Raw genomic sequence first — 13,494 nt, 5'->3', positions numbered from 1 at the left:
GAAATTGTGCAAGTGGAGGAATTGCATGAAAAGGAGGGTTGGTGCTGCAGCAATAATTAGATTTTTATGGATTATATTTCTGTCAGCCAGCTAAATTCAGTTAGCATAAGATTCACCATCTATTTTATTTTTTTTTATTTTTTGGGGCAGCCCACAAATTAATTATGCATCTTCAAGATTATTATACTATATAAATAATATATATACATATATATATATTGATCCTCGTCGCATTCAATCTCTGTAAGTATATGAAAAAGAATCATGATTGGGGTTTTTATAACAGATATACTATTATCAAGCTTAACTACTTTAAAATTGATCAACATACAGAGCGACACGATAGTCCAATATAACGTGTCTAAGTAGGGATCATGTGATCTAACTAACAATTGATGTAGCGTGGATGTTAAGTTAAAAAATTAAAATTACAACAGTGAAAATTAGTGAAGCGTGCTTTATTATTAAGATTCAAACTCGTAATATTATGGTGAAGGATACTTAGCCATGTACCAAATTTGAGCATGTACATTCAAAATGAGAATATAGTTGAAAATTACGGATGTTGCAGCATAATTGACGAAGTTGAGGGCGATGATCAAGAGATCATGGATTCGAATCCTATCAATGTGTATGAATTGATCTGTTTTAAAAATAGTTATTAGTATACTATAATAATACTTATTTAGCAATTATATATATTTGATATTAATAAATGACGCGCATTAATTGTTGTTAATTAAAATTTATAAACTAATTGAGTATGGTGTGGAGGGTAGGTAAGAAGGGTAAAAGTTTGAATAGAAATCTGAAAATGATTGATGATTATACCATTTCAAATTTTTAATTCTGGCTGACGTGTCCCAGATTTTATTGAGGCGCCGAACGGTGATTAAAATATTATTATTATTTTTTTAAAGAAAAGGAAAGAGAGAGGGGAAAGTAAAAGGGCGAGCCGCAGAGGGAGGCAGCTCCGTCAAACCAGGCGGGTTTTCCGGCTGCCAAAAGCCACGTTTTTTTTTAATTACTACGGTATAAAGCATATTGGATGTGCGCAAAAATATTTAAAAATTATGGCAGCACGTAATACTGCGCATCATATTATTAATGATAAATTTATAATGAGTTTTTTTTAAAAAAATTGTTATAATTAAGAATACTCTGTTAATTATTTAAAAAATTATAAAAACTCGTGATTTTTATAAAATTATATAATTTTTGGATTTAGACTTAAAATTATCAACTTTGTCCTTGATGTATATCATTTTTTCTTTTTAAATAATGCACAAATTGGACGAGGTAGATGAAAAAATCTGAGAATTATAAAAATTTATCCACTTTAAAAAAATTATATTCTTAAAAATAAATAAAATTATAATCTGTAGTTCATGGTGACCTTTTTATCAGTTTATCCAGAAAAATGAATGAAATTCTAACGGAGACTAATGGATTTAGTTAGTTATCAGATAGTAATTAAAAATTAAAAAGATATTAGTAATTTATCAAACAATAAAAGTATTCGTGCAATCAATATGAATTGTGAGAGATATCATGCAAAATGACTGTAATGATACTTCTATATAATTAATTCAAAGTGTGAAAGCTACTTCAATCTTCTTACTCATTTCATCTTATACGAGAAAAAGGAAAAATCAAGATCCCTGATCAAACGATCACCGTGAGGCATGAGAAGAGTATATATTGGGGGCGGCCGTACACGATTTCTGCTCCCTGCGGGATCGGCTGGGCGTCAGAGGTCAGTAGCCGAGCTATGCAAGCAAAGTAAACCCCTGCAAAAATATTCCACCGATTCGGATCCTCTATTAATCCACGCCATCAAAATTGTTGTACGTGTTGGGAAGCGTGGCTGTCAGAAGTCAGCCGCCCTTTGCTGGTGCGCCGGTGTAGGGGAACTTTACAATACTCCCTCACTTCCCAAATCAAATGCCTCTAAATTGATTCTATATTTTATTTATTTATTATACATTGTTTATGAATTTTAAACATTTTTCTATGTAAAAAATAATATTATATAAAAAATTTAATTGGTCATTAAATCTCTATTTTTTTTAAAAAAATATGCATAGTATTTAGAAGTAGTTGAGGTGCGAAAATGATGGATATTATTTTTTTTCCTCATGAAATAGTAATTAGGTTACGAACAATGTGTATGTGGTTCTCAAATTCTAATCTCTCTATTTGATTCGGGTCAAAAAATATCATCTTGATCAACAGACTTACATATCTGTCGAATATCTCACTTTTAATTATCCGAAAATTTTAAATCTAAAAGATGATTCTTAATTAAAAAAAATATATAGTTAAGTTAATATATTAAAATTTGTAAAGAGTAAATTCTCGCTTAAATAAGAAGTGCTTATGGGGTGTCTGGACAATGTAACAGAATAGTGAGTCACATGAATAAGTTGGAATTTACGGATTCAAATCCCATCAAACGTGTTGGTATTTATCTCACTTAATATAGATTTATTATAATAATTATTTATCTCACTTAATATGAATTTATTGATCGAATTAATATATTTATTAATTTTTTTAAGTTATTAATATTAACATAATATGTAATTACGATTTTTATATTAACAAAAATAGAATAGGGGGGGGGGGGTGAGAAAAGCCCAAAAGACGAGTGCATAATGCATTTGATTTGAGTGAGAGGGATAGATGGATTATGGATAAGCAAATATTCCAAACCAGAAGCCGTCAACGTCCCGCGCTGAGCCGCCGCCGTCTCCCACTCTCTGCACGGTTAAACTAAAATAATATATTACATTGATATTTCTTAAAAATTAAATAAAATTACACAATCATCTTTTTTTTATAAAATTACAAATAAACCCCTTGTGAGGGTGTTAGTGCGATGTACTCATGAGGAGGCATCTGTGTATAGTTTCGTCATTAAATAGGGTATACTTGTTATTACAACTATAATATCAAATAACATACTTAAATTTTTTTAAAAAAAACATGCTATATTTGTATAATTAAACCTAACATAAAAAGATATAAATTAAATTTTCACCACGAGGGAATTATCAATTAGAAATATAATATGATTTAAAATAAAAATTACTTACAAATTATTTTAATTTATTGAGGTTGGATAAAATGAAAAATGCACTCTCCTTCTTACTTATTTATTAGTTGATCTTTTGGATGATTACTCTAATGTTGCTTTAATCAATATCCTATATATACTTTTTAATCATTTCTCCTTGTTGTCCATACTACAGGCCTCCCTTACCACTTGGGACCTAAGACTTCAAAATCAATTAGAAGGGCCCACAATAAACAAAATGCAGCTTGCGACCTGATCGAAATTTTAAGTCGTAGAGTATTATTTATTTTAATTTTTTAATTTTATATTAAAAAGATGTATTGCTAAAAAATAATATTTTAGAGCTTATAAATTTGTCAAAGCCATCATTTACAACTGATGTGGAATGCCTGACACCATCATCATCTCCACATACGAAAAGTCTGGGACGCCCACATTGTCCTTTTCCCACCAACAACATGTAATACTATCGTGCCTCATTGCAGTGTCATGTATTATTTGTTACTGTTTCATATGTGATTGACAATCGTTCTAAAAAAATATATCTATTTAAAGAAGACATTGGAATTTATAAAAGGATTAATTATATTTTACCATTTGAATCATGATTGATTTTTACACTTTACAATCTAATTTTTTTTTGTGTCGACTTATCATCTTAAAACTTTACTAAATTTTGCACTATTCCATTTATAACTGCTTTTCAATCAAATCTTTTATCCAAAAAACATCACATGTAGTACACATGTGATACTTAGGGTTATGTGATGTGATATTTTTTACATATGCATAATACGGTTATTTTTTCTGTAGAAAAAAAATCAACAAAAAACCGAACGTATACGAAAAAGTGCAAATTTCACAAAATTGAGATGATAAATTGACAATTTTTTTTTTAACGACAAAGTGTAAAAATATATATAATTCAAAAAACAAAAACCCTTTATAAAATTATGTATTAAAAATTTTCATTTGAAACTAATAGGAGGAGACACACGACAACATCACGTATCAACCAGACCAAAAAGAAAAATGAATTAGTGGAACGGAAATCATTAATTGCCCAATTATGTTTGCCATTAGCATAAATATAATGGTGGAAATAGTGTGCATAGGATGCTCTTTTCCTGATCTTACAATATGTAATAAGAAATTTAATAATTATTAAATACCATAATTTGACACAATCCTCCACATTATTAAATTTTCTAAAAATATCATTGAGGTAAAAAATAAAATATTATACTTAATAAAACCATAATTAATATTATCATCACCTAATAATAATAATAATAATAATTTTTTTTTTTGGGAAAAGAAATGTGTTCTTTTCTCTCTTACACACTTTTTCCCCCTTTTATGATATATATTTGTTTAAACAATTAAAGAAAACCAAGTACAAATTTTTGCAAACACATGCTTCATTATTAAATTCCATGTTAGGACAACCCTAGCAACATTTTCTATATAAAATACCATAAAGTGATTTAGCTCTATAAATTAATATAATATGTAAGTTTTATTAAAATAAATAAATATATCTATATATATATATCGTGTTTTTCCTACTTACAGAATAAAAAATTATGATTGGATATTCCGCTCAAACAATCAATAGGAAACGAATGTTCTATGATCACGTTCAATAAAGTCTCATATCGAACAAAAAAAAAATTAAATTTCTTTTTTTAAAAAAATAAATAAATAATTTTGAGCAAAGAAAAGAGGCTAATTGTAATTATAATGTGTCAATAAATGAAGCAGCTATTATTGCTTTAAAAAAAAATTGCTAAATTAGTAGCACTTTATTTATGTGGATTGCACATTTATTTACCCCATAATTGTTGCACCTCCAGAAATGCGACTTCACCAAGTATCAAAGTTCAAACTGTTCCAATCGTCGCGTTCCCAACCGGACCCCTATCAACATCATCCACAATAACAAAATCACCCAAAATATATGTCTTGCTTTCTGGTCATTGTCAAAATTAATAAGGGTAATACGGTCAGACAACATCATCCACAAATAAAAATACTTATGCCCTTTATATTTATTGCATTAATTAGAAAAAAATTACTACTTTTAAATTCATTCCTTGAGAGAACTTACTTAACTATTAAATAAGTTGATGAATTTTTTTTATAATATTAAAATAAATATAGTAAAAAATAATAAAAATAATAAGAATAAAAATGAAATGACTAAAATAAAGATAAAATATATTGATTGATATTCTCCCAAATTTTTTAAGTACATCTTTTAAATTTTGATTTTACATTCTATGGGTAAAATGATTATTACTTAAAAAGGTAAAAAATAATTAAAATTACATCAATTGTATACCAAAGTGATCCTAATAATAAAACTCGAATACTAATTATGTCATTTGTAATTACAAGAGCATAAAGATGACCAATAACATAATTCATGTACAATATTTTTTTTAGCCGTGTAATTACAATAATTGAGTTTTGATGTGTCCATAACATGATCAACGAGTTAATATTTTTTTACGTATGTGAAATGGATATATTAACAATTTTATTAGCATAATTAATCACACAATATTATTAATGATGAAAACTAACCGAGATGATTATTTTATTATATTATATAATTTAAATTATGTATGTAAAATTAGTCGGCAGTTCAAGAGCACAAAGTGTATTTAATATTTAATTTTACATGCATAGATACATGTGTTTTAGGTACAAACATGCTAACAGCAGGGGAGTGAATTGAGTAATGTGTGAAGTTACGTATTTAACCTCGGCGGGCAACGTTATGACTTATGAGGCCACGGTTGGTCACTCCGGCCGACCGACTCCCTCATCTTCAGTGGAGGGGAGAGAGAGAGAGAGAGCAGTCCCATAAAATATGTATTATTGTAGAGAGAGAAAAACAAGAGCAAGAAAGAGAGAGAGATAGATACATACATATATACAACCACTGCACACAGCTATTTCTTCGTCACATTATTACATTACAATATATATAAAAGAAAATGCAAATATGATAAAATAAGAGAAGAAAGGTGAGAACTTTTGAGTAGAAAGAGAAGCGCAGAGAGAGAAAGCAGCAAAGAAAGTGAAAGAGAGAGAGAGAGAGAGAGAGAGAAAAGAGGTGGAAATTGGAGCCTGCAAAAGGGGTTTGAGAAGAAGAAGAAGAGGAGAAAGAAAAGCTGGGTACAGTATATATACATACATACGTATATAACATATATAGAGAGAGAAAGCGTGTATGTTTTTGTGTGTGTGTCTGGACGGTGTAGTGTGGAAAAGGGGGCAATTAAAAGTAAGACTGCAGCATTTGGTCTGCGCTATCCTCAACATCTCCTCCTTTTCCAAAGCTCCTCTTGTCTCCCCTTAAATTTAGAAACTCGTTACTTTCTCTCTCTACCCACCCTTTCCCTTTTCGCCGGAAAAATTATTCTCTCCGGCGCCGGTCACCCCCTTTTTTCCGTTTCGTTTCCCATTTTTTGACCATAAAGAAATTAAATCTTTTGTTTGAGCTTTGCTCATCAGGTAAAGGAGGGAACAAGAAAGGTGCCATCTGTGTGATCACTTCAAAAGGTTAAAGATTTTATTATCTTTTGACTTTTGTTGTTGAGGGAGTCGCCATTCTTCGCTTGATTCTCTTTTCCGGCAAGATGAGGCTCCTGTGAGAACTCCGGCCATTTTATGAGCTGGAAATAAGGGAGTTCCTGGAGGCAGCAGGAGATAAAGAAGAGAAATGAAGACGCCGACCACCGGGGTCGGAACTCAGCCCGCGAACGCCTCCGCCACCGCCGCTGAAGGTCTCATCTTTTTTACATTCACCCTCCCAGATTCACGCTCACACATCACTGCTCCCATTGTAAACATCGACGCTGAATCCAAAGACCATCTCTTCCGTTCCTTGTTTTTTTCTGTAAATTAATCTTGTGGATTTTCTTATCCCCAAATCCAAAAAAGATGAAAAAACTTGGGGCCCTTTTGCTGGGAATCTAATTTGATTTTATCCCTATTTTGTTTGTATATTTGTTTTTTTTGTCTTGCTGATTTCCTTTGTGCTAAAATGCACCGGCTAATGGCAGTTGAGAAGAAGAGTATAAACAGTGAGCTATGGCAAGCGTGCGCCGGCCCTCTGGTGAACCTGCCGGCCGCTGGGACCCACGTCGTCTACTTCCCACAAGGCCACAGTGAACAGGTTAAAATCTTCTTTTCCTCTTTTTTTTTAACTGATGATGATTGAAACGTAACAGTCCGCCTGCATCCACTACTTGTATGCGGTCCACTGTTCATTCTCCGTGTGACAGCTGCTAACGTGCGCCGTTATGGTGCCATCTGCTTAACTCCTCTCCCTCCCCCTCTCTGTCAGTAGCTGACTCCCGACATAATTTGATCACATGCCCAGGATTCCATGATTGTCTTCATTATTAGTTTGTTTAATAAATGCTTGTGAAATTATATGTCTGGATGGATCCTTTCTATTCTATTGTGAGCTGGTGCTTACAATAATTAATTGGAGTATGAGATTTGGAAATGTGAGGGGGGGGGGGGGGGTAGTTTCAAGAACTGGGCTGATAACTCAGATTAAAAAGGGGAAAGAGAGAACAAAAAGGACAGAGTAATAGGGACAATACCTGCTGGACCATGCTAATGTGCCCAGTTATGCTGGGGTGTGGGTTGTTGGATGGGGATTTTCCTTTCCTTACTCTCTCTCTTTATTATTATTATATTTGTTTTGTGGGGGGGTGTATCGAGTTGCCTTATCTCACTGTTCCACATCATTTAAATACCTTATAATTAACTGTATCATAATTATATCACAAGATAATATTAAGTATTTTGAACAATTTGGTGTATGCAAGAATGGTTAAATTCTGGGGTTGAAGTTTATATTCAGACAAATTAATTAGTGTGTTCAATCTTTTAAAATGTGCATATGCAATGAACAAAGTGACTTCATAAGCAAAGGATGGTGTTTCTTGAAGTATGATGGAGATATTGATCAATTTGGCCTTTTATGTGTTTGCTTTGTGGGTGTAAATATTGCAAACTATTGCGTTCGAATCTTGTGTTTTGCTATGATCGAGAGCGATAAAGTTCTTACACGTGCATTTTGTCAAGAAAGATGGTGTTATGTGGTGATGAATTTGGTTCATTACTTTCGCTAGTGGAAATACGTGTTTTGTGTCGTATGTTGATGGTTTTGGTGGACTGATTTTCTTGTGTAATTTTGGATTTTCAGGTTGCTGCGTCTATGAAAAAGGATATAGATGCTCAAATACCAAACTATCCGAATCTTCCATCAAAACTACTGTGCCTCCTTCACAATGTCACTTTGCATGTATGCTTCCTTCAACTAGACGGCTTCTTTTTCTCCTTGGAAACATGTCGAGTTTAAGATTCTTTGAATGTGAGTAATCACTGTGGTTACTTTTACGTATCTGTTAGGCTGATCCAGAGACAGATGAAGTATATGCCCAAATGACGCTGCAGCCGGTGCCTTCGGTAGGTTTTTGTGCTTCTGTTTGCTACTTTATGAAAATCTTGAAGATATTGGAAAGCCACGTGATCTGGGCAGTGACTTGAGAATTGTACCTATTCATCAGTACTTGTTCAGTGTGCTTCATTTTGGCGATAAATAACTGACTGTGTCATTTATTTGCAGTTTGACAAGGATGCTTTACTGAGGTCAGATCTATCAATTAAAGCAAATAAACCACAAACGGAGTTTTTCTGTAAAACCTTGACTGCAAGTGATACTAGCACTCATGGGGGGTTTTCTGTCCCTCGACGAGCTGCAGAAAAGATTTTCCCTCCACTGGTTAGTAAGAGGAATCTTTATCCCTATTGCATTGTTGGCAATTCTTAGATTATATCTATTTCTGAGAGCGGTCATCTTGTTCCAGGACTTCACAATGCAACCACCGGCACAAGAGCTTGTGGCCCGGGATTTACACGATAATGTCTGGACATTTCGCCATATTTATCGGGGTAAATTCAGTTTGCAGCTTTTCTTGTGCTTCCATTTTTGTATACTGTTCAAAGCACTATTTCAATTTTGATACTAAAAAACACGATGATTGCATTTCAGGACAACCAAAGCGTCACTTGCTCACCACTGGGTGGAGCCTTTTCGTCAGTGGAAAAAGGTTATTTGCAGGTGACTCGGTCTTATTTATCAGGTAATGATCAGCTAGTTTCTCTGAGGCCTTGCTTGTCAATCAGTTACTACAGAGATATAAGTAATTGCTCATGTTGTCCTTGAGCTGTCTTATGTGAAAAGGATTTCTTTTTCTTGCAAACAGGGACGAAAAGCAGCAGCTTCTTTTGGGCATTAGACGGGCTAACAGACAACCAACCAACTTGTCCTCATCAGTGTTGTCAAGTGATAGCATGCATATTGGAATTCTTGCTGCAGCTGCCCATGCTGCTGCAAATAATAGCCCGTTCACTGTTTTTTACAATCCAAGGTAAATTGGCTCATCTTTAACCATGCTGTTGTTGGATTTGGTTCACCTATGGGAACCTTTTATCATTTGCGTTCACATTGTTTCTTTCTGTGTTCTCATCTACTTCTGAATTTTGAGCAGGGCTAGTCCATCAGAATTTGTCATCCCGTTAGCCAAGTACTATAAAGCAGTTTGCAGTAACCAAATATCTCTTGGCATGCGCTTCCGCATGATGTTTGAAACTGAAGAATCAGGGACAAGAAGGTAATGTAGGCCCCTTTTATGCTCAATTGCTGTTGGTTTCTCTGTTTGCTCTGAAAATCATCTAACAAAGAAATTCCATTTTTGCTTCAAATTTATGTACTTCTTGGTACATCTATTCAACTTCTAAGCCCATCTTAGAAACTGTGCATTTCTTTTCTCCCAGCAAATAAAAGGTTTGATAAAGTCTACCTCTTCTTTATGTTAACCTGCATTAAATTCACCTGCGTCCTGCAGATATATGGGTACAATAACTGGAATCAGTGACTTGGATCCAGTCAGATGGAAGAACTCCCAATGGCGCAACTTACAGGTAAGATCAGGAAATATGCTCTTTTCGTCCTAGATAAAGTTTCTTTGTTTTTTGCTTCATTCCTTCTATTTTTATGAAAAATAAGCATTGGTTGTAGGAAGATATGCATTGGATACTTACTTTTTGTACAAGCAGGTTGGCTGGGATGAGTCGACTGCTGGTGAAAGGCGTAATCGTGTTTCCATTTGGGAGATCGAACCAGTAACTGCTCCATTTTTCATCTGCCCAACTCCACCTTTCTTCCGTTCTAAGCGTCCAAGGCAACCAGGAATGCCAGGTACCGAAAAGGATTACAGATGCTTCCCGTTAATTACGTTTCACGTTCTGTGGCTCGTTCCACGGACTCCTGCGCATTGAATGAAACATTGAAGATGCTTGTAAAATTAAGTTATAGCCCAACAATGACTTGCAGAAGGCCTGAAAAATCTACCATGTTCTCCTTGCAGATGACGATTCCTCTGATCTAGACAACTTATTCAGGAGGACAATGCCATGGCTTGGTGATGACTTTGGCCTCAAAGACCCCCAAGCTCTGGCTGGCCTGAGCTTAGTCCAGTGGATGAACATGCAGCCAAACCCCTCTCTGGCTAACCAAATGCAACCAAACTATATGAGTTCGTTATCTAGTTCTGTTCTGCAAAACCTTGCCGGTACAGATATTTCACGGCAATTATGCTTGCCTGGAACTCAACTTCCTCAGCAGAACAACTTACAGTTCAATGCGCAGAGGCCAACCCAACCAGTACAACAGCTCGATCAACTCCAAAAGCTGCCATCTTCTTCATTGAACCCATTAGGCTCAATTATACAGCCGCAACAGCAGTTGACTGATATTAGTCAACCGCCAAGACAGAACTTAGTCAGCCAAACTTTACAGACTGGCCAAGTTCCGCCTCAGGTCTTGCAGTCACAGACTCCTGTCCAAGCTCAAAATTTTCTTCAGCAGCAACAGTCTCTTCTAAACCATCAACTTCAGAGAAATCTTGCACAAAATCTGCCTCAGCAGCAGCAACAACAACAGCAACAGCAGATTCTGAGCCACCCTCAACAGCAAAATCTAATTCCGTCTCAGCCCTCTGATATCATAAACCAACAATTGCATGTTTCAGAGAACCAAATACAGCTTCAACTTTTACAGAAGCTCCATCAACAGCAGCAATCACTGTTGGCACAGCAGTCGGCAATGCAACAGCCAACTCAACTGACACAACTCCAAGATCACCAGAAGCAGCTTTTAGATGTCCAACCAAACTTCTCCAGGTCTATGTCGACGAACCAAATGTTGGAGACATCTCAAGGAACATCGAGTATGCTCCCTCAGTCGCATGTTCTTGCTCAGCAGATGACAAGAAATAATAGCCAAACGAACCTCCGGTTTGCGCAACCACCTCAGCAACCAAAACTTCAACAACAGCAGCAGCAATCTGGGATACTACCAGAGTTGCCTGGACATATGGGGCCTACTTTAAATCCAATTAACAATCAGCCTTCTGTTGGTGGTAGCAGTTTATTGACTGGAGCTGCTGGTGGAGGTCAATCTGCAGTTACTGACGATGTTCCGTCTTGTTCGACTTCACCATCCACAAACAACAGTCCAAATGCAGTCCAGTCAATAATGAATAGCAGAAACCACCGAGCTGCATTAGTAGGTGATGAGATTGCTCAGTCTTCTGCCACTCTGTTAAATCCAAATGGTTTAGAGACACTGTCTTCTAGTGGTAATTTAATTAAAGATTTACAGCCAAAAGCTGATGTTAAACCCTTGCTGAACGTGCCAAAAGACCAGAACCAAGGTTTTTTTGCTTCGCAAACATACCTTAATGCTACTGGAACCCAAGTGGATTATTTGGATAGTTCATCATCGGCAACATCAGTTCTTTCTCAGAATGATGTACAGATACCTCCGAACAACAACTCCATGTCATTCAATTCTCAATCGATGCTGTTTAGAGATGCAAGCCAGGATGGCGAAGTACAGGGCGATCCAAGGGGCAACGTAGCTTTCGGAGCTAACATTGACAACCAGTTGGGGATGCCCATGATGCCTGAGCCATTGATGACAAAGGACATGGTGGGATCAGGTAAAGATTTCACAAATAATCTCTCGTCTGGAGGAGGCATGCTTTCTAGCTATGAGAACCCCAAGGAGGCTCAACCCGAACTCTCGTCATCTATGGTTTCCCAATCATTTGGAGTTCCAGATATGACGTTCAACTCCATTGATTCCACTATAAACGATGGTAGCTTCATGAATAGAGGTGCTTGGGCTCCACCACAGATGCCAAGGATGCGGACGTATACAAAGGTTGGCATTTTATTATCAATGTTCAGGGATATAAATGTTAACCTCCTTTATGTATGCTCAAGTTCTCCTTTGCTAACGTGGGAAGTTTTTTCTTGAAGGTGTACAAACGGGGAGCTGTTGGAAGATCAATTGACATTGCACGCTACTCAGGCTATGATGAGCTTAAACAAGATCTGGCTCGAAGATTTGGTATAGAGGGACAACTTGAGGACCGACAGAGAATAGGATGGAAACTTGTTTACGTGGATCATGAGAATGACGTCTTGCTAGTTGGTGATGATCCTTGGGAGTACGTTTTCACACTTTACCCAATGTCTCATCTGCTATCTGTAAACATCAAACATTCTCCTTCAACGCTAATACGTTTTGTATGCTAATGCCTTCAGGGAATTTGTGACCTGTGTTCGTTGCATAAAGATCCTTTCTCCTCAGGAGGTCCAGCAAATGAGCTTGGATGGAGATTTTGGAAATAGCGTCCTTCCAAACCAAGCTTGCAGCAGCTCCGATAATGGCGTGAATTAGTTGGATAAAGCTTTTAACCTGTTTGTCCACATGGAAAGCTTATCCAACAGCACATTGGCGGAGTTCCGTTGCTCGATACCACTAGTGTGGCAAGAGTCTAGCATCCCAAGTTCTGATTTCCTGTCCACTTGCTGTGATGGAATGAAAGAGCAGACATAGTAGTGACTCATCGCCAGGACCAAAGCCGGTAGTTGCTTATTAGAAGTAGAGAAGAGGGCAAAGCATCTAATTCCTGTTCTTTTTTTCAGGCCTAGGAGCCCACCGTGTATCTTAGTCCAAGCCGGTAAATGTAGAAATAGATCCAAGCCTCTGCATTTCTCCGTCTTTGTTTCACGTAAAAACCTCTTTCTGTAGAAATTAAGAGCTTAAGTTCTGTATGCATGATATAGTTTCCAATTGTATAGATGTTTAGATATTTCAGTTAACTTTTCGATGACATCTTAACATATTAATGATGACTTGTATTATCTGATGGGCAATGGAAAAACAAAATTTTGTAATCCGAGAGTGAATTGTACTAATAGAAGCACAAAAATTATTTCTTTGTTCTATATCTTCACTGATGTATAAAACA

General features: G+C 35.7%; 1 protein-coding gene across 1 annotated transcript; it reads left to right on the top strand.

Moving 5' to 3' along the window:
- The first annotated feature begins 6,131 nt into the window (after nucleotides 1-6,131).
- Nucleotides 6,132-13,420, top strand: LOC105173856 (auxin response factor 19). Its single transcript, XM_088875488.1, has 15 exons — nucleotides 6,132-6,265; nucleotides 6,605-6,876; nucleotides 7,156-7,268; nucleotides 8,313-8,411; nucleotides 8,519-8,575; nucleotides 8,736-8,891; nucleotides 8,977-9,061; nucleotides 9,162-9,252; nucleotides 9,376-9,540; nucleotides 9,661-9,783; nucleotides 10,018-10,093; nucleotides 10,229-10,370; nucleotides 10,540-12,398; nucleotides 12,497-12,687; nucleotides 12,785-13,420. The coding sequence occupies exons 2-15, from the start codon at nucleotides 6,813-6,815 to the stop codon at nucleotides 12,918-12,920; spliced, it is 3,357 nt and encodes a 1,118-aa protein (XP_088731614.1). The 5' UTR covers nucleotides 6,132-6,265; nucleotides 6,605-6,812; the 3' UTR covers nucleotides 12,921-13,420.
- Nucleotides 13,421-13,494: the final 74 nt, after the last annotated feature.

Source organism: Sesamum indicum, linkage group LG11 (assembly GCF_026168435.1).
Source record: "Sesamum indicum cultivar Baizhima isolate 11 linkage group LG11, ASM2616843v1, whole genome shotgun sequence".
Classification (NCBI taxonomy): Eukaryota; Viridiplantae; Streptophyta; class Magnoliopsida; order Lamiales; family Pedaliaceae; genus Sesamum; species Sesamum indicum.
The sequence above is the reverse complement of the archived record's forward strand: the minus strand, read 5'-3'. Positions and strand labels throughout refer to the sequence as shown.